Source organism: Micromesistius poutassou, assembly GCF_964030765.1.
Source record: "Micromesistius poutassou genome assembly, chromosome: 2".
NCBI lineage: Eukaryota > Metazoa > Chordata > Actinopteri > Gadiformes > Gadidae > Micromesistius > Micromesistius poutassou.
In genome coordinates, this window is record NC_140272.1 from 908,380 (window position 1) to 935,097 (window position 26,718).

The 26,718-nt window shown below is 43.5% G+C and overlaps 1 protein-coding gene across 1 annotated transcript in view; it reads right to left on the reverse strand.

Annotated features, from left to right (window-relative positions):
* LOC311339379 (rap1 GTPase-activating protein 1-like) overlaps positions 1 to 19,195 on the reverse strand; it is a 32,580-nt gene extending 13,385 nt beyond the window's left edge. Inside the window, exons 1-12 of the mRNA XM_084464752.1 lie at positions 19,148 to 19,195; positions 15,934 to 15,969; positions 13,350 to 13,397; positions 11,914 to 11,952; positions 11,156 to 11,380; positions 10,608 to 10,711; positions 8,651 to 8,729; positions 8,507 to 8,560; positions 7,987 to 8,070; positions 7,774 to 7,874; positions 6,983 to 7,109; positions 91 to 246 (exon numbers count right to left, since the gene is read on the reverse strand). Of these exons, the coding sequence (XP_084320878.1) occupies positions 91 to 246; positions 6,983 to 7,109; positions 7,774 to 7,874; positions 7,987 to 8,070; positions 8,507 to 8,560; positions 8,651 to 8,729; positions 10,608 to 10,711; positions 11,156 to 11,380; positions 11,914 to 11,952; positions 13,350 to 13,397; positions 15,934 to 15,951 (1,035 nt within the window). The 5' untranslated portion in view covers positions 15,952 to 15,969; positions 19,148 to 19,195. The remainder of the gene's footprint in view (positions 1 to 90; positions 247 to 6,982; positions 7,110 to 7,773; positions 7,875 to 7,986; positions 8,071 to 8,506; positions 8,561 to 8,650; positions 8,730 to 10,607; positions 10,712 to 11,155; positions 11,381 to 11,913; positions 11,953 to 13,349; positions 13,398 to 15,933; positions 15,970 to 19,147) is intronic.
* Between the last annotated feature and the right edge of the window lie 7,523 nt (positions 19,196 to 26,718).

Sequence of the window (26,718 nt, forward strand, 5' to 3'; positions counted from 1 at the left end):
CCAGGAACTACCATCTGCTCCTATATCGCCCACAGTACACTGTGCAGGTGGATCTGTTTTCGTTCGTGATACATTTCCTCCAGGGCTCACCTTATAGGTGACATCTGGGCCGCAGGCGTTCTCCGCCTGGACCACCACGTAGGCATGCAGGAAGTTGGAGGCGATCATGTCCGGAACGAAGGGCGTGTTCTCCTCCTGGAACACCACCGCCACGATGTCATTTCCTATGTGCCTCTTCCTCTGCAACTGGAACGGAAAAACACCGGCTAGGAATCAACTAACATCATCAACCGACCTCATCAAGCGACATCATCGCCCAAATTCATCGCCCAACATCATCAACCGAAATTCATCAACTGACAATATATAACGATATTCCTCAAATTTCCTTAAATATTGTCATGAATAATGATTGGTTTATATTTTTGTTTAAGATTTTGTAATTTTGCATTCATATTTTCAGTCTACTTGTAGTTCACTGCTATACGAGACTGCTGCTGGTTATTAAATGATTGAGCATGACAATAAAGGAGGAAGGAAAATGTGTAACACCAAGGGCTTGAATAGCCCAATAAAAAGGAAAAGGGTCTATTCACACCTGAATAAAGTCAATGCAGATATTGTTTACTAAAAACAAATACACCTCTCGACAATGAACATAAGAAACTCAAGAGAGAGTGGGAGTTTGCTTCCTCCTTTAACACAAAATCAAGAGGAACTGCAACCCTCATAAATAAGAACATTTATTTTATCGTTACTAGTAAGAAGACACTTGATCCTATTGGCAGGTTTGTGTTCTTGGAGGGGCATATGTGCTCTGTGAATTTTGGTCAGTATTGAACATCTTTGCTCCTAACTTAGACGACCCAGTACTTCAAAATACTTTGCTCCATACTGCACAGGCATCTGGTGTGTTCCTAATTGGAGGCAATTTCCATTTTTATCCGGACACAGTTCTTGATAGATCCTCTGATCAGCAACTTTCTCTTACCAAGGGATCAAAGTTAACAAATTCTTTCATGAAGGACTACAATTTGACAGATGTATGGATGTGGTTACACCCAGGCAGTGGTGATTTGAGAGTCTGTTCATTCCTAGGGGGCCCCTCCAACCAACATTCATCACCATTATGTTTGACCAAACCAGTATTAAGGCCAGTGTTCATCCATGCATAAAGCATTTATTTTGCAAATGCTGTTTTACATGCCATGGCTAGTGTAAATGATATGTACTCAAATCAAAATACATTGAATATTTTACTCCACTGAAAAAGAGTCAGTGTTCACATTAATTTGTTAGCACTATATTAATACAAATATAGAACAATACAACTAAAAAAAATGATATAAACATAGTCTAAAATGCACACATAACTGAGGTGTGACTTGGTATTAATTATCTCAAATTAGTTACGGAAATTGAGTACTTTTGAATAGTTGTCTTAGGTAATTAAACCCACCCCTTTACAATTTCAGTGCTCATCAAAACCCTTAAAGATGCTACATATGATATTCTGTACATTAATATAACAGCAAACAAACTACAAATGCTGTTTTCTGGCCTTTGCTAGGGCAAATGCTTGCCCTAGCTCAGGTCTTTTTACTTTTCTTGTGAGTAAGTTCCCAAATTGTCCATGAGCCCTGGACTTAAGCTCAATATCCGCTTATACTGTCAAAATCTCATCTGCCACTGCAGATGAGCAGCACATAAATGTAGCGATTGTAGTGATTGTAGTAGAAATGTAGCGATTGGCAGATAAGTGGTAAATGCCATAGGGATGATACTTCTAAGTGGCCCGCCAGGGGGCCCCCAAGAAAAAAAAGAAAAAGAAAATAAACCTTTTTTTTTTTTTTTTTGGGGCCCCCAAAGCAGTTGCCTGCCTTGCCAGTTCACAAGCTGCGCCTCTGCACCCAGGATACAGGGACTATATTATTTTTTATTCAAACTTTCATGGCACCTACACAGGTATAGATCACTTTTTATTATCTTACAATCAGTGTCATAGAGGTTTGGACATGCAATACCTTTCTCTGTTATTGAGCGATCACTCCCCCTTGGCTCTGTCTATTTCCATGCCTAATAAGATAAAAGCTTCCAATAGACAGAGGCTTAACCCTATGCTCCTGAAGCAACAGGACTTTCTCTCCTTCATTAGAGACGTTTTCCTAGACTAACAAAAAGACACTCCCCGAATAGCTTCATTTTCTGGGATACGCTCAAGGCCTGTTCAAGGGGGCACATTATTTCCTACACAAAATGATTGAAAGATAAATATTGCACTGAACTTGAAAAAACATATCAGAGGAAAACAAGTAAAGAAGATAGAACATTGGTAAACAAAAACGATGAATATAATAACTTGGATAAATACCAAACAGAGAACTCTATCACCAGGTCTACACAAAGATACTATCAGCGAGTATGGAAAGCTAGTAAAGTGTTGGCATGGCAGTTGAAAACAGAAGAAAGCAAGAGGAGAGTTAATGGAATTGAAGTCACAGATGGCAGAATCTCAAAAAACTGCACTGAAATTAATGATGCTTTTAAAACATATGATTGCAGTTGATTGATCCCCACTTAATCTACCATTTTTATCTGACGGGACGTAATCACCATTCTCAGTATCTGAATTAACTCAAATAAATCTCCCAGAGAGGACGATTTCCACCCTGACTTTTATAAAGAATTTCAAGATCTCTTAATTCCACCCTTAATGGAAATCCTCAAATTAGCTAGGGAAAAAATTTCCTGGATCATTCTCTCAGGTCACATAAGGGTGTCTCCTATAGGCTGATTTCCCTTGCGATTACGGATTATAAACTAGCAACCAAGATGATCTCCACGAGGTTGGAGACATATCTTCCCAGTTGTAAATTGCGACCAAACTGGGTTTATAATTAACAGGCTTTCCGCTAATAACCTTTTTTATTTTATTTTATTTTACATTTAGCTAAGAAAAATAACATACCTAGTCTTGCACTCTCCCTTGATTCCCTCGAAAAGGCTTTCGACCGACTAGAATATTCTTATCTCTGTAGGGTTCTCCAAAAATTTGATTTTGATAGCCAATTTGTAGATTTATTAAAATCTTTGTATACATCCCCCAAAGCTAGGATGGCGGTTAATGGGATTACTTCAGACTATTTCCCCATCTATTCCCCATCAACTTTCTACACCGACGCATGTATCGTTGCTAGTTTGCACCCAGCGCAAAGCTGATTTTCCCCCGCAGCAAACAGGCGCCACTACACTTGCGCCTGGAGAGGCGTGTCGGCGAAAAGCAGAAGTGTGTTCCGGCGCAAATGATACTTGGTGCTATTTTACTGATCTAAGAATTGCACCACTGCAATTGCGCCACAGACCGAAAAATTCCTGGTCTAAATGCATTAGCGGATAGCGCAGTCTGTGTTGCTATTTTGACGTGCCATGGCAGGTCGGAACTGCAACGTAAGCTTACACACACGTAGGCTATACACAGCACAAACATGCAAACGATTAGCCTGATTTAAATATTATGATGTTAAAGATTGTTCATATGTGTGAAACTGCATAAAAATAGCATGTGGATTGTGGAAACATTTTTTTTCCATAGGGGCTGCATGAATGAACACAGTATAGTAGGCTATGCCATGTGTTAAAATAATAAGAAGAACAATAATAAACTTGAGCAAAGTATATTCCAGCCTTCCAAAACAAAATCTTGTTTTAGGGTAAATGGTTGGTTAAATGATTTGGGAAAGAACAGCTGATACAGCGGTAAGTTGTACTTTTAAATCAATGCATCCGCAAACACCGTACAGCAAACACATATTTCCTTGACACAGACATCGTATACAAGCCCATAACTTTTAGGATTGATGAGTATTTGATCGTGAGTAAACATAGCAGTGTAGTTAACTACAAGGTTTCAGGCAGGGGTCTGCGATGCTATATCCACAATTCACAGAGTTACTAATCCAATGGACCCTGAGATATGCCTTATGGGCGAACGCACAAATTCTAATCTTACACATAGTTCTTTCATCAAGCTTACAGACATCCAATTGGCCAATGCCAAAAAATGTATTGCAAAGAGGTGGAAGTCAGATCTTCCATTACCAGTTGGATTGTAGCTGTCAGAAGCAAACAACTGCATTCCTATTCCTAAAAATAACCCACTCACTAAGGAATAAGATTTAACTTAATTAGATATGGCAACCATTCATGGACGTGATGAATCTTCCATTCCACATGATGCAATGATCCTCTGCCTGGTATCTCTGCTCTCACCACACAAGTGTTATAAAAGAACATTCTACTGTGGTAAAGGCTAACGTATCTCTCAATTTAGAGACGTCTAATGTACTACAAAGGTTTTTGTTTTGTATTGTCAACGTGTGGCTGTATGTTTGTATGCTATTTGAAAACCCGAAAAAAACGAGAAAAAAAAAGAAGGAAGGAAACAATCCAACAATACAATTACAGGCTTCAAAAGCGATTAGGAGCCAGGGAGTGTAGAATAGATAATAGTGTCCCACATAAATGGCAGAGAAGCATCCTTTACTGTTGTTTCATCTCCTAAACGCCCTGAGATCTGACTCACTTCGCAGTAGGTAATTGGATGCGGGATTCATTGGGGAGATTCAGAAAACAGATGCAATGTGATAAATAAGAAATATGCCAGGGAAAGACGATACACTTTAGTTTTTTTGTGGACCAAGCCCAGGATGAATATAGTCATAACAGAAACGCAAATCAATAAAAATGATCCAGTTCAGGAACTTTGGTTTTTAGCACATTCAACATTGAACAGGAAATACAATAGATAGACAAAGTTACTACTAAGTAAACAAGCCTAGGGGTGTTTTTTACGTTGCACCTTTGCACCACAAAGAGTTTGCACCTGTTCACAGATACAGCCAAACAGTTCTGTTTGGCTGCTTGATGCGCAATTGCTTTATAGCCATAGATGCCTGGATAACTCGATAGCCATATATTACTGAATTACTTTATAGCCACTCATGTCTGCTGAGCCATGAGGCTTGTTAGAAGAATAGTCTTCTGTAGAACCTGGCAAGCTTCCAAAAAGATTGTCCCTCAAGGCATAGACCTCAAAAAATGAAACAGTATCAAAACAACATTGAAAATGAAACGTCAAATGTAACGAGCTATTCGGCAAAAGGGGAACATGTACTTCAACGCATATTCTCTTCATCACCACAAAGTGGCCTTGGACTCAACATGCTCTCTGCATCTCAAACAAGCAAACAAACATAAACAAAGCCAGAGGGTTGCCACAGCTAAAGCTTCAATATATATATATATATATATATATTATATTAAGCTGGTGGCAGCGATGGTAATGTTTTAAAAGATCTATAGAAAAGCACGTGTGTAAAAGCAGTGTGAGGGCGGTCACACGGGGAGAGGTGCTACTGTGTTGGGTTGGTTGACAGCAGGTATTCAGGAGCAGCGTGGGGTTCCCCGGTCTCACTACGTGCTACTTTACCCCCAGTGCGATCTGCAGATGGACCGCTAATTACACAGCCATCACGCACGGTCGGGGGTCTACACATGGAGCCCAGCAGCTGCCATGACTGGGACTCGCTCCGGGGGCACGGTGGGGCTGTGGTTATGGATGATGGCGATGATTTTTTTCTCGTTTTGGTTCATATTGTGATGTTATTGTACATTGTACATCTCATTTTGCATAGATAATTTTCCTCGCTGTTCTGCATGTCATATTCAGTGTGATATTATAATGTTTCGACATCATCACAATAATATTGCAACAGCAGCTTCAAATCATATTCATCCTTGTATCATAACAGTTCTCACATAACGTCAGGTTACCAGAGTATTTCTGAATTTCATCTTTGACTCCGATGTGATGATATAAGAGGATGTGACTAAGACGCCCCCTTGGCTCTTTGACATTAGGATTTTTGGTCATACGTATTTCAAAAGGTCTGAGTGGCCTTCTCTTCCGAACCTCGGCTGTCAAATATCCACCTCGGCCGGGAGGAAGATGAGGTAACCCTGATTCATCTCACCAAAGGAAGCCTTATAAAACGCTCAAAATAACACAAAACTTGTTAAAAGACCTTGCAGATTAAATCGGGGGAGTAGACAAGGAGGGCATTAGAGAAAATAAAATCAGAGCTTTCATGTTTTTATTACGCTAAGCTTGCATTTCAGCCTGTGGTTTTCAACTGCACCAGCCGTTTTGTTATCTACCAATGGGATACCAGACGGAGTTCATTAAACAGCTCACTGGTGAAAAAAAACAAAAACAAACACGTTATCAAACACTAGATTCTGTTCTCAGCACCAATATCAGAACTTCAAATGGGAAGTCAACTCATATGGGAGTTTAGTACAAAATGGAAAATGGGACAGCTGAGCCTCTGTGTCGTCTATAAACCAGCATGTTTATCATTGCATAAGCCTCCCGCATTCTCTCACACACACACACACACACACACACACACACACACACACACACACACACACACACACACACACACACACACACACACACACACACACACACACACACACACACACACGTCAGGAGCAGCTAGAGGTAAAGACATCTTGCAGATGGATTTCATCATACACTATGGACATCGGGGAGTATCAGCTAACCCTACCCACTATAGGACCCTACCTGGTGTTAATCATGCTGCTACTGCTGCCAAAGTGTGACCTCCATTTGCGCTACAACTATCCCTCCCTTCAATCTCGCTCCTCGTGTAGCCAATCTCCTTGGCTTCCCTGCACTACTTTGTTCCTCATTATGAGACAAAGGGGATCATGATGCACAGCAATGGTGCCCTCTGTTAGTTAGATCTACTGAATGATCACATGAGTGCTCCATTATATTAGAGTTTGTATGCTGAAAACATGTCCAATGGTCCAGCGATGGATCAGTTCACATGCGAATGTTGCACCCATAAAAAAAAAGTCTGAAACGTAACGTTAGAAGAAGAAGGGGAGGTACCTGCTGGGAGTCGCCTTCTGTGTAGGGCAGCTTGGTGGAGACATGGAACATGATCTCCTTGTTGTGGAAGTTAGTGTAATACGATTCAGTCCCTGTCTGCCCGTGAGTGTCCAGACCACCACGGAACCTGGGATGAGGAACCGAGGAAGAAGGGTGAGGAGAGAAGTGTGAAACGATGACCAAGTGAATGACGAGAGCGGAGGGTGAGAAATAAAGAGAGCAGAACAGAGGAGGAGGGAATGTCCCCCACATAGCAAAGAGGAGAGGAGGAGAAGAGGGAACACGCAAGAATGTGAAAGAGATAAGGTGGAAGAACTAAGAAAATTAAAGACATGAGGAAGAAGGGAGGACTGACGAAAAGTGAGGGGACGCATAGAGAAGAGGGTGACACAACAAGGGAAGAGAGAAGGAGGGAGGAGAACAGAACATAGGATGGCGCGAAGAGAAGACAAGAGAGGAGGAGAGGAGAGAGACATAGTTCGGGGAGCCGTCCTCCGAGCGGGAGAGGGCGAGGCTTCTAAAGCACTCCAGAGCTTTTATCCGTCATTATGTGATAGGCAAGGGCGCCTATGTTCAATGACAATGTCAACAGTGACTCCAGAGAGCATGGCACTAACTCAAGAGAATCATCAAAAATAATCTAGCAGGCTAGTGGCATGACAGAGGCCCTGGTGGCCTCATTCCTTTACAGCAAGGGGGATGAACAAACAAGCTGCCTGGAGTTTGATGAATGGCAGAGAGCCAATTAACGCAGGCTCTAAGGGGAGGAAGAAAACAAGTTTTAAGGTTACCCTTTGAAATCGTGGAGTTCAATCTTCTGGCCCAGAAACTCCAGGAACTCTACGAAGGCAGGACTTTCATCCATGTTCCCAAACAGTTCTTCTTCGGTGGTCTGTCAGGGTTGTTAGAAATAAAAACAACAGCAACAGATATTTTACCTTGAAAAAACTGTGACAACAACGGCGGCAAGGAAAGATTGAGGAAGTTGGAGAAAAGTCACTCACCTGGCTGAACTTCTGATAGACAACGCCGAACTTGAAGTTGTTGCTGATAACGTGCTCGTCAAACGTGACGATGAGTCTGGAGGCCTGGGAACAGAGTCAGAATAAATAAAGCAGTTGATTTATGGCCTGGATCGGAGAGCCTTGGGCACGTGTCAGAGGTAAAAAGAGAGGGAGATGTATGAGGTATATATGCTGATATAATGCAGATATATTTTGATCTCTGCAATCATGGCTGGATGGCGGTCACTGATGACTGATGAGAGTGACTGATGATGTTCACCTCACTCCTATCCGACCCATCCCAATCAAAAAATGGCAATAATCTTTCTATTTATCCTCTTTATCATCTACATTGCTACTCACCTTATGAGTGCTCCATACACACATATATTCTGTACATCTGTTGTCTTGTCTGTTCTGCTTATCTCTATCTCTTTTGTTTATTCTGCTGCTGTGCCACACCGGCTGCTGTGGCATCACACTTCCCGTAGGAGATCAATAAAGCGGGCTCTTATCTTACCTTCGGGTACAGAACCGGGTAGAATCGATCCACGTTCACCTCCTCACAAACGAGCTGGGGGCAGAGGAGGGGGAGAGAAGGGTTACAGCGATGGATAGAGGACGTGCGGGAATGAGCTGCGGGGGTGTGGATGTCCTCTCTTACCTTGGCCATCTGAACCACGTTGGGGAACTCGGTGAGGCAGGAGATGGGGATGACGTCGTGGTGGGTTTTGAACTTGGTCCTGAAAACAGAATCGAAGGTTTTTCCGACGATGATTCTCGTGTTTTCGTTGGGACTCCTCTGATAATAAGATTAGATTTCAAACCCAGGCCCACACATAGACCCCGTTACTCATGACCAAACACAGAGCCACATAACAACACCAAATGTTTTGTGTCCTTCTAAAGGTTAATGGAAAAATGCGCTGATGTCGCACTCTTTTGAGACCAGCCACATTCACGCTTTTATTAAAATAAGCAAATAAAAAGCTTATTCCACCTCCCAAATGACCCACAGGCCCGCATGTGATGCTACCTCTCATCAATCTCTTTCAAGCTAAACGCAGGCCGGCTCACGGGATCCAGCCACTGGCATCACACTCCGTTAGCTACGCTCAATACATGTAAACACAGCGGTGGAGGCTGCGCACCACCCTCTTCCCAGGCCATCTGTGAGTCGTGTCATAACGAAACAGGATGTAGTAGGGTACGTACTACATCCTGTATTGACCAGACTCAACTCAACTTCCAGCTGTGCTTCTCTCAGCATTTTGTCCCTTCACAACCAACGATTACTGTTTTGTAAACCACAACAAATAGCTCAGCACAAAGCACAACAAAGTTCTGATTTTAGTCCTATTTCCCAATTATCATGTGAGTGGAGAACGAATGCCTGAGCGTTAAAACCGTGCAGATAAAGGCTGGGCTGCAGCAACCTGCTGGACAGCTAACCACAGACACCTACCCACTCCATTACATCTATCAACAAGGTGGCAAAACGGGTTATTGCCGCCGGTAGGATACTAAAATGTATTCACAGGTTACGTGAGGCACCTCTCTCTCTCTCTCTCTCTCTCTCTCTCTCTCTCTCTCTCTCTCTCTCTCTCTCTCTCTCTCTCTCTCTCTCTCTCTCTCTCTCTCTCTCTCTCTCTCTCTCTCTCTCTCTCTCTCTCTCTCTCTCTCTCTCTCTCTCTCTCTCTCTCTCTGAAGGTCGCGGGGGAGGTTGAAACAGGGTGAACATGGGTGGGCGTTGAGTGTGTGTCAGGAGAACACACATGAATATTGCTTTAAGTGCTGTTCGCCCTGTGTTAGAGATCAACACCTCTGTTTTCATACATCTACTACCCGAGTGTTAGTTGCAGTGCACACACAGACACACACACACACCCTATTCAGACACACACACACACACACATTAAATGTAAAGCACAGTGGTATTCCAGGTGTTAGGGTTAGATGAGCTACACACAGCCAATGATTAACCAGCGCTCCGTTGGTTGGCTGCGGTCAAATATCTGACGCCTCTGAAGAGCTGTTAGTCTGCCACTACAGAGGTGATGGAGCCCATGAGAGAGAGAGAGAGAGAGAGAGAGAGAGAGAGAGAGAGAGAGAGAGAGAGAGAGAGAGAGAGAGAGAGAGAGAGAGAGAGAGAGAGAGAGAGAGAAAAGTTGGAGATAGAGAAATGGAGGGATCGATAGAGCGATATATTTATTTATAAATATATATATATATATATTTATTTATAAATATATATATATAGAGAGAGAGAAAGAGACAGATATAGAGAGAGGAGAGAGTAAGAGACTCAAAAAGAGAAAAGTAAGTGAGAGAAAATAAATAAAGAGAAAATGAGATAAAGAGAAAGCTGAACATAGAGATATAAACACCTAACAGTGGGTGCAGTCATTAAAAAGATAAGGAGAGAGAGAGAGACAGAGAGAGAGAGAGAGAGAGCGAGAGAGAGACAGAGAGGGAGACACACAGAGAGAGACAGAGAGAGACAGAGAGAGTGAGACAGAGAGTGAGACATTGAGAGAGAGAGAGAGAGAGATATTGAGAGAGAATGAGACAAGACAAATAAGCGGGAGGCGTATGCAGACAAAGCTAGGGTAGCACCCAACCTGAGCATCAGCCGCAGGTGCTCCTGGTCCCCGATCACATCATACTTCAGGGAGAACACCAGCTGCCCCAGGACCGTGTCCATGGTGTAGTAGTTAAAGTGTTCCTGGGGAGACGGGGCAGAGGAGGACCGTCACTCATCAAGGTCCCCACATGACGGAGTCTCGGTTCTCACAAGGCCTATGTTTTGAGGACGCTGTGACACACACAATATAATAAATACATTACAGTGTCCTTTCCTTTCCTGTGAAGTGATGTGCAACTTGAGACTTTCGTCTACAGTCTACAGTCTTCATGATTATCTACAGCCTAGTTTCCTCAGAGATGAGATACGTACATCTGATATCGGATCAGTTTCCTGTTCCCACAGTCAACAGTCTAGAGTTAGACCTACTGTTACCATAGCATGTACCAGCCTACTCTCTCCATAGTATCTACAGTACCTATTGTGTTTATATTATTGGCATAGCACTTTGTTCTCATTGCAATAGATCAAGTCCCATTTATAAAATAAAGGAACTGTAGTGTGTGGAGACAGGTTCGCCCCCACCTTGCCCATGAACTGTTTCCTGTAGGTCTTAGCCAGGCTGTTGGTCTCCAGCTTGATGTTGGACCCCCCAGCCCCGGGGGTGGCGCCCGCCCCGGTGGGGGGGGTGGCAGGCAGTGCCAGCTCTGTGTCCTGGGGGGTCCTTGGCTCGTGATTGGTCCCCTCGATCCAGTAGCCCCCAAACTGGGGCAGCAGAATGAGGGGGAAGGGGCTCGTACGACCCAGGACCTGTCCAGGACAACCAGGAACAAGAAGACGGGAAAGGACGAGAAACACAATACATATATTATATGTTTACCTTGTTAGTTACTTTTCCTCATCCTCCCAAGTCTGACAGTGAACAGTATTGATAATCATTATCATAAATATGGATAATATTGATCTCATGAGTAACCTGTGGTCGGGTGTTGCCGTCTAATCTACCTCAACTGACATCCTCTCTCTCCTCCTGCCGTTCCGCAAATGACCTCCTGAAGGATCACTCCTCCGACAATTGATCCTGTGCTAACATCTCATTTGACTTGGAAAACCAGTCTAGGGAGGAGGAACGCTGTGTCACTGCGCTTGTACGGCCCGCCAGAGTGTCGGCATACTGACGCAGTCACCCAGTGGTAAAAGGACCCGACTTTAAAACTTGTTTAGCAAGTGCATAACTTGACCTTGTAATTAATGTCTATTTGCCTTTCCCTCACAATGCTGCTTCTGAACTGAACCATTGTTCTGTGTATGTGTGCCATGTGAGTTTGTCTGAGAGTGAGCACCTCATGGACACTGGGGTATGGGATGTAGTCCTCCTCCGTCTGTGGAAACAAACAACAAATAAAAAAATCAACAAATAAATTAAGAACAATAGGACTAACCATGTTAGCCAATCAAAGCCATGGTTCAAGACACCATATGTCTTCCAGAAAAACCAATGAACAAACATGCAATACCTATTGCTACTAACAGGACAAGGGGCAAGCTGGTCAATTAGTTAACAAGAATTAGTTGCAGTCCTCTTCTGAGCTTGTCATCAGTGACACACAGCACGGGGGTCCGTGGGAAGCCAACACGGAGACCGAAACTGACAGATGCTGGTGGGAGGCTATGGCCACTTGCCCTCGCTGTTTTATGCGACTACAGGGAGCCTGATGGGTGAGAACTGGCCATTCGTGCAGAAAGAACGTTGCATCACGCAATGCTGGAGTTCATCAACTCAAACATTGAGTGAGAAAATGAAGTTGCACTTAAAATAATCAATGTGTTTGTTTTGGAACTACCGTGCCTAAAGCCATCTGAATCATGAGCATTTTGGTCAATTATTCCATGAATTTAAATATTCATGGAAATTTAATCTGCTATAAATGCCATCATAATGTTTCATGCGAGCCCATAACCAAAGGCTAGGGCTGCTTGATTATGGAAAAAATTATAATCACGATTATTTTGGTCAATATTGAAATCTCGATTATTCAAACGATTATTTTTGAGTTTGAAAACATGATGCATTTATTCATAATTTCTCTCCAAAAGAAAACTTTGTAAATGAGAACTTTGAAATTTCCCCTTAAAAAAATACACAAAATGGTCAAATAGAAAATTAAGTCCAGATATGAATCCAGCTGTTCTGCAATTTATATTTAAATTTTTTTTTTTTTTTTATTGTTTAAACTCGATTATATTAGTTTGGTGATCGTTTCACTCTGAAATCGAAATTGCGATCAAAATTGGATTAATCGCCCAGCACCTACCGAAGGCTATTCAAATAGGTCCTTTCAACGCTGCAAACAACACATGGTAGAAGCACTACTCACACCTGGTGCCGATTGCACCTGGATAACGACTATCCACACACACAAATGCAGGTGTGAATGCACCCAATCCGGACTATAGCAAGAGAATCTCATTCTGATTGCACCTGAAAAAAACAATAGTGTCTGTTCCTTTGAAGATTTTAAAAATCTCAATTCCTGCTGGAGGTTTCCAGCTGCTGGACTCAGTTTGAAGAGCCTTCATTGGTCAATGGTGGATGGGATGTGTGAGGATTAAGAAGTGGCTCGGGTCCTGTTGAGTTCCTCGTTCAGCCGGCTAGCCTCCTGAAGCCTGCCTGACAGCAGATAAGGCTGTGCTCTAAGACGGGACCATTTCACAGCTCATGGCCGGGGCTGTGGGTCCACAGGAAGATAGAGGGGAGGAGGGGGAAATCAGAACTCACTTTGAGGGGGGGAGGGAGGGTGCAGCGTTGCTCGTCCATCCTGCTAGCCTGTTGAGAGAGAGAGAACGAGAGAGAGAGAGAAGAAAGAGGTGGAAGTCTGAGGGACAGCTTAATCTACACAGGTTGGTGCGTGGGTTTGACGGTAGGTAAATAAAGCTCTCCTGTCGTGACACTGAGTGATATGAAGTCATAAATAACAATTTTAAGCAACAAACTGTAGGAGGAATACACAAGGAAGATGAAATCATGTGTAAGTATTTAGGCATGAGGGAATGAAGAAAGCAGGTAATGAATATGAACGAGTGAATCAGTGAGTGAATGTGTGTGTGTGTGTGTGTGTGTGTGTGTGTGTGTGTGTGTGTGTGTGTGTGTGTGTGTGTGTGTGCGAGTGTGCGTTTGTGTCGTGCCGTGCGCTAGAGTTAAAAGAGGCTAGAGCAGAACAGGATGGGATTGGCCAAAGGAAAGGTGTCAAATGGCCTTGAGTTTATTTTTAAAAGCCAGCAGGGCTAACCAGGGATTTCTAAACGGTTATTAAAAAGCTAATATCGTCCGACAGGCAACAAAGTCGTGATTGATCCCCTTGCACGAGGCACCATAAACAAATGAAAAATCACGAAAGCCAACTTGGACACTGGAACACTGGAAGTGTGCTTACGTGCACACCTATTATATATTACTCCAGAGTAGGGATGGGTCAGAATATTCGATTATTCGATCATTCGTTCCCGAGGGTCAAAGCCGATTTTTAACATTTGGACCGTTAACATTTTTTAAATAAACAAGAATTAACGGACGGAACTAATGTTGTTTCTGTAGCACTATTAGTTTTTTTTATTATTATTAATCATGTACAGAAAAACAATATACACAATACACAAGCATAAATATTAATATATATGCATACAACAAAAACACTGATCACTGTTAGTTTGTTTTTTTGCGTTTAAGATATTAAGTGATTTCTTGCCGATGGTCCATGGCTGCCTTTGTGAATGTCGGCACACATCGAATAATCGATTATTCGTTCATACCACCCACTGATTATTGGACCATGAAAAATGTATTTATTTATTCACAGTTATTCACATCCCTACTCCAGAGATGTAAGGCCACACACTTACACACTTAAAAATGAGTGATTATGGCTCTAAGAGAAATCCCCGTCGAGGTTGGTCCCTTGCATATTAAAACCACATCTCCTCGGTTCCCCATGTTCCACCCAATGTTAATTGGGTGGAACATGGGTTAATTGAGTCCCCCATATGTTTACCATCCCCCTTTCATCTGCCTACAGCCCACAACAAGCTCGCTTTGAACTCATCTTGAGGGAGAGGCGATGGACTCACCATCCCCTGTCCTTATTAATTACATGCATATTCACACAAGCGTATATTTGGAAATATCAGCTTGGTTCTGATGGTGCCTGGAGAGAAATTGGGGTTCAATTCATTTTCAATTTTTTTTAATGGTCCCCTTAAAGATTGATACTGCCTCGCCATATTTTAGACATCTAAATTAACGGTGAGAAACACACTGTGTCAAAATATTTCCCATGCTGTTTATAAAATAACCACTTTTGCCACTGCAGTTAGATCAGCATGAAAGTTAATTTGAACACAACATATATTAAATATATTCAATACAACTGTGTTTAACGTTGTAAAATAGACCACCGAGGGTCCACCCATCCCTCCATTATATTACACAACGCATGATGTGATGGCCGACCAGGCGACCCTCGTAAGCAAATGGTGCACGGAACAAGCAACTCAATAGACTCTTATCAGAGTAAACACCTAGTCACCTATAGCTCATCCATTATCGTCCCTCTCCATTCAGGGGCATGGGCTGCCGAGCACACAAGTCAGGTGACCCTGCATTGACCAGCTGTTTATTGATCACGTGTTTCTCTTCAAAAAGGTTCACTTTGTTGGGTTCAAAAGCAAGTTCTAACGCTCTCACCACCTACTGCAGCAAAGGGAATACCGATTCCCTTTCAGATAAATAATGATGTAAGGACGTTGAATGAACGCTACCGTCAATTTTCCGTGAACAGAGAAATGGCTGACATGGCCGATGTAGCATTATTATCTTTGGTTGGACGACCTGACAAAACGAGCCGACTCTGTGCTGGGTAAACTCGTTTGTTCGGTTCGGTTCAAATTTGAAAAAACACGTTACAAAAGCAGGTTTAGAAAGTAAAATGAAAAGTCCTCCAAAATGTGTTTAACAATTAAGAGGTTCAACTATGAACTCAATCTCTGTCATTTAAGTTTTTCCGAACTTTAGAATTAGAACTTTTTTAATCTGTGAATTTAAAACAAAAGCTTGTGCGGTGTCAGAGGGCGTAAGATAACGTTTACAGTAAAAAAAAAAAAAACACTGTTGATGAAAAAAAAAAATGGACGTAAAATAAAATAAATAGGAAAGCATTTAATTTGAAAGAACACAGCGAAGGGGGAGGAGAGACTGAACGCTGAGAGAGACGGTGTGTGAGGCAGCAGTTGTCTGAAGGGAGGTTGGGAGCAGAGCGGGGGGGGGGGGGGGCGAGGCACAGAGCAGGGGACATAACAACTTACGCTACCTGCATCCTCTCGATCATTGCAAACAGGTCCGTGGTCTGGGGAGAGAGGAGAGACCACACGTCCAACAAGGACAGGGCTTCGTTTGTTTGTCTGATAGAAATGGTCTTGATTCATATATCAGCACTGTATTAATATGGTGACATTTAGGGCCTTATAGCCTTACATCAACACACACACACACACACACACACACACACACACACACACACACACACACACACACACACACACACACACACACACACACACACACACACACACACACACACACACACACACACACGTGCTCGTACACATTGCGCATGCACACACATCCACACACATTTGCACCCACAAATGAACATGTAGTCGCATACAAACTCGCACACGGAGACAAACGGAGACAGACACACAAACACACACATACACACAAGCATCGCTACAACGTTGTGTTCCCAGACAACCTGGCACACATCCAAGGCCCTGGGAGATTGAGCCGGCAAGCGGTCCGGTTTAGTGATGAGAGCATGGTGGTAGAGAACGATGCACTACACACAGATTCTAACGTAGACTCTAATGACCACTCTCTGAGGGAAGACACAATGTCGCAATCAATGAGGCGACAGTCAACACAACTTTTATAGGCAATTTCCCTTAATGGAGTCCCATAAACTCGGGAGGAAGAAAGACCACGTCTGCTACTCGTGTATTTAACCTCCACGTTTCTGCCTGTCTCCCCTAGCGTACTTCACCGCGCCTCCCCGTCTCCTCCTCCACGTCCAGGAGAGGGATTCATACGTATAGAGCAACGCAAAGGTGACCGTGCAGCGCTCCAAGCCAAACACCCCCCGAGCTCTCCGTCCACCAACGTGTCTACCACATCCCCCTTCCTCAACATATGAACTAGGGGTGTAACGATACACTAAAGTCACGGTTCGGTATGTACCTCGGTTTTTTAAGTCACGGTTCGGTATGTTTTTTCGGTACGGCAGTTTTTATTATTTTATTAAAAATTAGATTTTTATTTGATTCATTAAATTGTATCAAACAAATGCCTTACACAAATGAAAAGACATCAAATACAATTGAGGATAAAAACACAATAAAGTCCAGGACTTATTTCCATTGTGGTCCTCAACACAAAACATCAGGACAAGACAAGACACTAACAGAGTGTGTGATAATCAATAAAAACTTAATAAAAAAAAAAATATATATATATATATATTTTTTTTTTTTTTCGGTACGTACCGAAATGAAACGTGCATCGAACCGTTAGACCCGTACCGAAATATTTCGGTTCGAATACGCGTTTCGTTACACCCCTAATATCAACTAACCTGGCTGCATACTGGTGTATAAGGCGTGGTTGGTGTGAACGTTCAATAGTGTGACATATAAAGGAAACGTCCACCATTGCCTGGATCCACCGTGCAGCCTTCTCTCTGCTGATTAATTCCCTCTCTCTGACTCCAAGCACATTCAGCTTATTTAAAAGGTAAAGCTGCCATGGGTCAACCTTTACCTTTTAAACAAGTCTCTCTCTTCAGGGTCTTTTTTATTAATTGAGAGAAAACTGGCTTGCAGGCATTGTTATCATTATTAATGTGAAATGTGGGGGCTAAAAGTAACTTTTTTTTTTTACTAAAAGTACTTTACTAAAATAATATACCTTACTACGCAGCCTCGTAGGGTCACACTTTCAGATAATCATGACAACACCACAGGATGTCCATGGGACAACTACCGTGTTAACGCATGAATGAAACGCATGTATTGGCCAAGAAGGCTGATTTTGTAATCAATAACGTCCGGCTCAGCCCTTCCGACAGGATGAAGTCTATCAAGCAGTCATTACTAGAACAGAACGTGTGAAATCTCCCTAACAAACCACAGCCTTAACCACAGGAACTGTCAGCTTCACGACAGCGGTTTTATTTGCAGAGCAGAGAACCGACCACACCCGTGCACACCCTTCCTCACTGAGACGGCATGGCCAACAATATGGTGCACTTGCACCATGCTGGATTCACTATGAGTTGATAGGATTTAAATTTTATTTTTATATATTTGATATATTGTAGAATAATATATTATAGTGGGGTACGATGCAGTATGCTAGATACTACATCAATAAATACTACTCATTTCTGAGGTCTAACAAGCTCAACATTTTTTATTGGTCTTGTTAATGTAAGAGTACAAAAGTGTCATTGTAAATGCTTTGTGATTAATGAAAATGACCATTTCACAATGCGTTTTATTTTGCCATATGTCACTTGTGCTATGAGATTCTGTGGCTTGATGTTGGTGATAATGCCAAGACAATATTCCCATATGACTGCAGGGAGCACAAGTACATGCAAAACACATGCAAAACACATGCAAACCCCTGCAATGTGTGTCTCATGCAAATGCATAGAGACACACGCACACTAGGTTATGTTATGCATATATGTTTACTCATCCACACCCACACATGCATGCATGCATTCACACATGCACATGAACACACATACACACCCACACACAAACAGACACATGCATGAACAGAAATACAATCAATAACCAACATCAGACCTCTTGCCTTACATTTTAAACACAGTTTAAAATGAGGACACAGGGTTAGACACAAACACACCTGACCTAAACACACCTAAACACACCTGACCATGCCAGAACAAATAGGAAGCATCATAGCCCATCATTATCTTTGCAAAAAACTCAGGTACAGTCACGTTTGTTGTGACATATGTCCAGTCACAAATAAATATTTGACTTTCCAATGTTGTGATGGGATTACCGCCTCACTCAACATTTAATACTATACCATTGATCCCATTATGTCTATTTGTATAGGTACAGGTTTGAGTGTGAGTGTGTGGGATGAAGGTGTGTGTGTGTGTATGTTGTGGTTGAAGAATCCTCGTAAAGTTAATCAGTAACATATTCCAGGTAGCACTAAGTGTGTCCCACCTTTGAGCATAAAGACCTCTCCTATAACAAATCCCATAAAACGCATAAAATACAACTGCCGCTTTGCTCACAATCGGGTCCGAATCAATGTATAATCAACGAGCCAATCATCTATCGCCCGGGTTCGTCTGACAAATCAGGCGTTCAACGACAACGCTTAAACCCATTCACACATCCACCATGCCGCCCACAGTGCAGCCGAGCATTGACGGAAAACATCTTCTCCTAAAAAATCGAAGGGGGTGGTGCAATACTCACGTCGCTGAAACACCGTCGCTTGGCATACACGGCCCGGGCCTGGGTCCGACACGGCCCGTCAAAAGACAGCTTTTTAGCCGCCCTGGGGTGGCTCATCGTTCCCCGTGCACAGACGCCCGTGAGGCGTCCGAGACCACGGAGCGGAGGGGGGGGGGGGGGTGAGACCACAGCGGCACGCGCGAGAAACAGAGGCGTGATCTACACCACCAGCCACACTAGGTGCGTACTGTCAACTCGGAGGAAATCAAAAGTAAAGAGGCATAAGAGATGGAAGGCTGCGCATTAGAGTGCAAAACACATCCCCCCCCTCCACCCCGCCCCCCCCCGTGAGACATAGGAACACAATGCCATGAAGCGGAGAACGTCCATCCCCCTTCCATCCTTCCTCTTTACACACAAACACACAGGCACACATGTGTGGTGCACATACACACACACATACGAATGCACACACACGCACATGTCAAACACAAACCCAGACGAACACACAATGCCATAAAGTCGTTCACACTTCGACTCATGGATACAGGAAGGGAAGTTTTCCGTGTGGGGAACTACACCTCTTTCTACTTTTTAAACCATGCACATAAGTGTGCACGCACACGCACACACACACACACACACACACACACACACACACACACACACACACACACACCATACCAACGTTTGGTAGTTCCCTTTTTATTATCACATTGAGCACAAATATTCTCTTCCTCTTCCTGGACTGAGTGACATTTCTCAATTTACTGGCAAACACTCTCTCACTCTCTCACAAACAGAGTCTGACTTTCACGACCTCCTCAGACTCTGAGAAATCAAAACCAAAACAAAACACCAGAATCACGAGGAACAGCTTGTTGCTAGCAGGCTGCGTGCAACATTGGAACATTACACTTGTACACCCTTTATAGTCCGTTAAATAAAGGGTTGCTGAAGTCTTTACACTAACAACATTGTACTGATTGTAATGTGAAATTATTTTACGCTTCCTTGAAGGCAACACTTTTAAATACGTACAATATTGCTGAATCAGTCTGTAAATTGTGGACACATCAGTTCCCACTGTTGTGTCGACTATTTACATTTGAGAGCGACCATATCAGACTCTGTGTGTCAACTAGGCCTTTTACCGCCCCAATAGTAAACGAACCCTACCAATGCTAAACCAACACTGCCAACACTAAACCAACACTATTAACACTAAAGCAATGGAGCATCCCATTGGAGGATAAAGGCAAGACATTGTAGTCGGCCGTCATACTGGTCCTGTTTGCTTTAGCTTTACAAGGAACTGGACCACACAGCTAGGGCCCAGGTCAGTTAGTGGCAGACAATGGACATTGGCGAGGAAGTACAATATTAAATACTAATACAAGGTAGCATCTTCATTGTTCATTAAAGCCAAGTAATCAGGGTGTCGAATTAACATTTCTAACTGTGAGTGCATTACCCCTTTAAGTGATTGCAACTGTAGCACGAGACACTTAGCCTTTTTAAGTATATGTATTTATAATAAATGTATATAATGTGTATATTTAACATATATGAATATGTAAAGTGTGTGTGTGTGTGTGTGTGTGTGTGTGTGTGTGTGTGTGTGTGTGTGTGTGTGTGTGTGTGTGTGTGTGTGTGTGTGTGTTGCCAGGCTATGTCTCTCTTGGTCCCGGTGTGGCCCTGCCTTTACTCACATGCTTGTCTGAAGGTGTGCTTCTGTGTTTGTAAAGGTATTGAATACAATTAATAGTGTTGTGTATACTATTGAGGGGTATGATTGGTTATGAATGGGTGAGGGCTCACCTCATTTTATCCACGCTCACTGCAACTCTGATCTCTAACTACACTACAGCCTGCACCCATCTTTAATTATATCTGGTTCCATCTGGAATCCTGTTTCTGCAGGACTTTAGTGTGTTTAGTTGCTTCTTTAATAGCGACACACCGTATTTGTTTTCCGCCTCATTTGTACGAAAGAATACCCACTCAATGCTACAATTACTGACCCAGGTAGCATTTTCCACCTTGCGCTCCTCATGAGGAATCATGGCTGATAACGGTGGATAGAAAAGGTGTTTGTTATTGGAAAAGTCAGCAGAGGACGTCACGCCTCAATCACTTGTAGGGAATAAATAACGGCCTTTTGAGTGAGTCACCGGCCGGCTGAAAACAGAGCTCGGGAAACGTGTTATCACTGAGTCTGGAGGAGATAGGAGGATGGATCTGTCATCCACATCAAACACCAGCGGGCCCACCACCGCGGGGCCAAACACGGCGACAACCACCAGAATTACCTCGGCAAAATCTGCGGACCTTCTCTTTGGGAGGAGGGCTGATGCCGTATGGGGGCACGGGGGAAAGTTGAAAGGAGCGAGAGAGGGAAGGGGAGAGAGGAAGACAGGAGGGCGCTGAGGACAAAAAGAATGATTCACAAAGAGAACAAAAGCAAAGTCTCTCTCTCTCTGTGATGTATATCTATATTTATGAAGGCCGCGTGTTGGCCACCATATGGCCAATTTCTCGATATATAAATGTGCTATCCATATATAAATCTGTTATCCGCTGGAGTGCTTTTTTAAAAGTCTCTCTCCGCGGTTGTCTCTTCCTCTCTCTCTCTGTCTCTCCCTCTGTGTGTCAGGTCAGGTGCTCTCGTCATCACACTGCATCAAGCGCTGACCTAGTTCTCTCTTCCCCGGAAAAACACAACACCACCAGGTTTTAGGTTCAGGTTCAGAGACAGGGGGACAAGAGACGTTGCCCCAAGTCCTGTCCTCAGGACATAAGGGGAGAGAACGGGAGGGTCGGGAGGTGAGAGGAGGTGACGGGAGGTGAGAGGAGGTGATGGGAGGTGAGAGAATGTGACAGGAGATGAGTAGGGTAGAGCTGAAGAGAGGGGGGGAATTACAGTCATTACCAGTGGTATCGGGTGAAACCAGTCTTCTGTGATGAGAAGACCTTTCACTAACTAGTTTACAAGAGCAACATGTGACCCACACTGCCAGTACAGTTTGAGGTAGTACTGATTCAGTTTCTCTCTATCGGCAGCACCGTGTCAAAAATAATGCATCGTAATGATCACGAAAATAAGACATAATAGAGGTAATTAAGCGAAATTCAAAATAAATTGCAAACATTGTCACGATAAATACAACATAATTGCTTCTCCAGTAAACAAGTATGATGTTTGCATGAAAGGACCTCTCCAGGAGCATAATATTGACCACACGGCAGCAGAGTGAGTACTGGCCAGCACCGAGCATCGAACTGGGAGTGGATACGCCCTCTGTCCCTAAACAATAAGTGCTATTGAAACGCACACCTGACAATTACGGATAATGGTTCCATACAACAATGCAGCGGAAACATTAATCAACCGCTGGGATACAGGCGACGTTTGATGGGTCGCCCATGGCTCTCCCGACGGGCTGATTACCGGGATTTCACCCAGGTGAGAGAAACAGTGGGCTGGAAACACCACAATGACCGCCTGCTGCTCCGACGCAGATTGGTTCTGCCACAGAATGCTTTGAAACAATGCACTGGAAAAATACCAACAGTTGGTGGGTGGGCGTGGATTGTGTTTGATTTAAAGGACTGCTTTCAATTATTTCATGCATGTTTTTGAATAATATCATAACATAATTTATGCAGATTTATGGATGAGTCTTTCAGTTAATGTGTTCATGGATGTTATATTTGTACCCTGTTGACCTGCTCTCGTGGCCAGGTTACTGTTGGAAATGACATTTGGAGACACAAATTAATTCTAGATGAACGATGATACAAAAGCATGAGTAAACATGTCGCGGTCTGACAGTGCCATCAGGTGTAAAGGCACATGTGCTCGTTTTCACTCTTCAGAACCACAAGTATCCGTGAGATTATAACCAGCTTCCGATTTGGACTAAAGTGCAAAATTCTAAACCGAACAATGAGAGTTGGAAAACAAAACAGCTGGTAGTTTCCAGGGTTATGGAAGTATAAAGCTCTGTCTTTGCCTAGAGCAACACGGCAGGCATGTTTTATTCAGTTTTGATATTGGAAAACAGCAGGTAGAAACAGGTCATTTTGGTTACGCCTACGATTTTTTCCCCACCTGCATCTGCACCATTTCCAAGAGAGGAAGAATGTTTTGCATTCAATGATGGTCAATAATAATGATGGTATATATAATACACTAGGGTCGATATTTAATGCGGAAATTTTGTTTTTTACAGTTTTGGCATTAGCCATTTTTTACGAGGTCAAATAACTGTTAAGCAAGAAATAAGCACATCAAATGTACTAGTTTATAAAAGCATTTTATTTTTTGTAGCAAAAATAAAGCTTTCATGCTATTAAAACCAATGTGATCTTGATCTATCTCTTTGCAAAATCCTAATAATATCCATCATCCAGCTGCACACCAAAGACCCCTGGAGACCACGCGTACTGACAGGTGGAAATTAATGTGTTAGACTACTATACAATATTCAGTGTATATGAGCCTTGCCAGGAAGCTAGGATCGGGTGGCTTCCTGGAGACGCTACAACACGCCGCCCTTCCCCCTCATCTCCCCCCTTCTCCCCCATCCCCCCCAAGGTGGCTTTACATCACTCTCCAGAACAAGACGTATTTCCCAGCCCCCTATGTGTCACAACGCTAACAAGCTGTCTCCATCGCTACGCTACACGCTCAGACACGCAGGTGCGACACCTGGTGCTGCCACAGGGCAGAGATGTGTGTGTGTGTGTGTGTGTGTGTGTGTGTGTGTGTGTGTGTGTGTGTGTGTGTGTGTGTGTGTGTGTGTGTGTGTGTGTGTCCAGCGATGGAGGGCCAGTGCCAGGCTGTCAGGAGATGCCAGATGATGACAGACTACCAGCCACCACTACGGCTGCGGCCATTAGGGACACCTTTGTCCTGTGAGCAGGGGGGATGGGGTGAGCGGGATGATTAGCCAAGCAGACAGAGCGACAGACATGGGGGACAAAGAGACAGATAGGCCAAAGCGGAGCCCAAGGAGAGCAGAGATAGATGAAGGAGGTGTCGGTATTTGGGTGGAGGTGTATCACAAGAGACTGTTTTCATACTCGTACCAATTAGTTTTGACTGTAACGTATCGACTAGGCAGAGTGTGAAGTCTTTTCCCGGGTCGCTTGAGAATGAGTCTTTGTTGATGAAGGTTGTTCGGTACAGACAACCTTTTGTCCAAGAATGAACTCCTTTAGAAATAATTAAAAAGAGTGTGATTTGCCAAATCGTTCCCCGCCGAACCTTGGAGGAAGTCCTGATGATTTTGAAAAGCTCAAGAAAATCGGAAGGAAATTGTTGAAATCGATTTGTGGCAGGGTGGATGAAGCAATCAGTAATTTCTTGTTCTATTGATCTCGTGTTTTCAGAAGGCTTAGACGTTAGGTCTCTAAAGACAACATTGGTGCTCAGCTCATGGAAACAGACAAAAATGAAATTGGCCGTGCTCTTTTCCTTTTCTTTTACCTTTGGGATTGACAGAGGTGAAGATGGAGGGCCAAAATACGCTGGAGAGGGCTCTACTCGGTCAGAGATGCGTGGAATCCTTCCATCTTGTTTCCTATGAGTCAGAGAGAGCGAGAGAGAGAGAGAGAGACATTTATATATATCATGAGATATTAAAGACAGTTAAAGAGAGGGGGAGAGTGAGTCAGTGTGAGTGTTAGAGAGAGAATTAGTGATAACAGAGATGAAGAGAGGTAGACAATAAGGGGAGAGCAGAGGGAGTAAGAAAGAGAATTGCGGAGAGAAAGGATTGAGTGAGATAGAGAGAGAGAGAAAGAGATGAAGAGTTGAGGTATAGTGATGTATATAAAACAATGAAACACATTGTCACAAAGTTGACAAGGGTTCTAAAGAATCCCAGTGACCCCTCAGCTGGTCGCCTCACAGGACATAATGGTAGCGACAAAAGGCCATCGTCAGGCCTTCATTGCATTACACTGTAAAAAAAAAAAATCACACAAATGTTCAGAATGTGCATATCCCACGCCCAACTCCTTCAATGCCTTCTTCTTCCCTAAAGGTCTTCTTGTCCTGCAGGACAGACAGCTGAACCAGACCATCAGAGGAGCAGAGCGGAGAAGGGGCAGCAGGAGGAGGAGGAGGAATAGAAGCAGGAGGAGGAGGAGGAGGAGGAGGTGGAGGAGTTGGTATCACGGTTCACTTGCCCTGCCTACTCTCTCATAACAACAGCTCTGTACCAGATATGAAGCCAAGCTTGCAAATCTGCTGCGGAGAACCATTTATTCTGTTAAATAAGCTAAATATTTTGTATGCACACAGAGCCACCGATTCCCGGTCACCTGGTACGACATATCCCCTCCCCTCTCTCTCGGCATCCCTGTGTGTGCAACTTGCCAGGAATAGGGTAAGTCAGAAAGGTAAATAATGTTATAAGGAAACTACCCAAGTCAACCTTTGGCTTTTGGATGGGTTCACTGTTGACAAAGACACCAATAAGTGTATCTGTTTTCACATGTGAGACAAAAGATAAACAACCAGAGAAGTCCAAGCGGTACTCGAGTAAACATTGACGATAAGTCAAAGGATCATTAGACCCATATGAAGCCATACGACAAGCCGCGTATTCACCGTGTGGCTGTGGTTCTCCCTACACAATGAAACGTAGACATGTACCCCGCATCTAGGGCTCCACTGGCCAACAGGGCTGCAGGTAGACCCATGCACTAGGACATAGATAGTACACCAGCATGATGTCCGTGCAGGTTTCCATCCACAGCTGGTCAGTACTAGTGGTGCTGGTCCCTCTGTGTAGGGCCCTGTCATGCCTTCGTTTTTCCTCGTGTTTTTCACTCATTTCCTAACGGCAGATATTCCATTTGAGTTTGGACCTTCCTCACTGTCTTTTATGTCTAGTCACAGAAAGAGTTTTTTAAAAAGTGGTGCGCGAACATACCCGCAGGACGGAATGAAGCATTTATGTCTCAAAGCAATAAAATCTCATTAACATCGTGTGTGCAGAGTCTCGGAAGCTCTCCTTCCGAGACGTCTCCAGACGTTGTCCAGACACTGAGTCCCCCGTTACCGTTTACTCTGCTTCAGGAGAAGTAGCTTAAGATCTAGGTGGTGAATATAAAATCAATATGATTGAACATCTAACTGATAATATTTCGATTAGAGACCCAAGGATGAAGTGGAATCTGCATCAGGGACCCAGGGCCATTGAAAGCATCAAAGAGCTTAGCTAATTGGAAGGAAAACTTCCCAGAGTCTGCTGGGTCGGTCATACATTGCGGATGACCCCCAGTGCCCACAGTGCCATGGCCAGATGATGAAGCCAGGCGAGTGTCACCCGGACTCGTGGCCAGGTGTTAAGGTCAGGATGTCACAGTGGCTGGCATTCGCCCCATGTCCGTGCCACAAAATGTTGGAATCCTAAACTTAACTCTGAACGCTCAAAAATATCCAAAAATAATGAACAGATTTACTTCTTGGTCGACTTATAGTTCAGTGCCATTGTGGGACTTTCCCTTTCGGAACCCATGTGTCTTTTCCAGTAGTTAATGGTGACATGCACACTATTCTAAACTAGTCACATTAC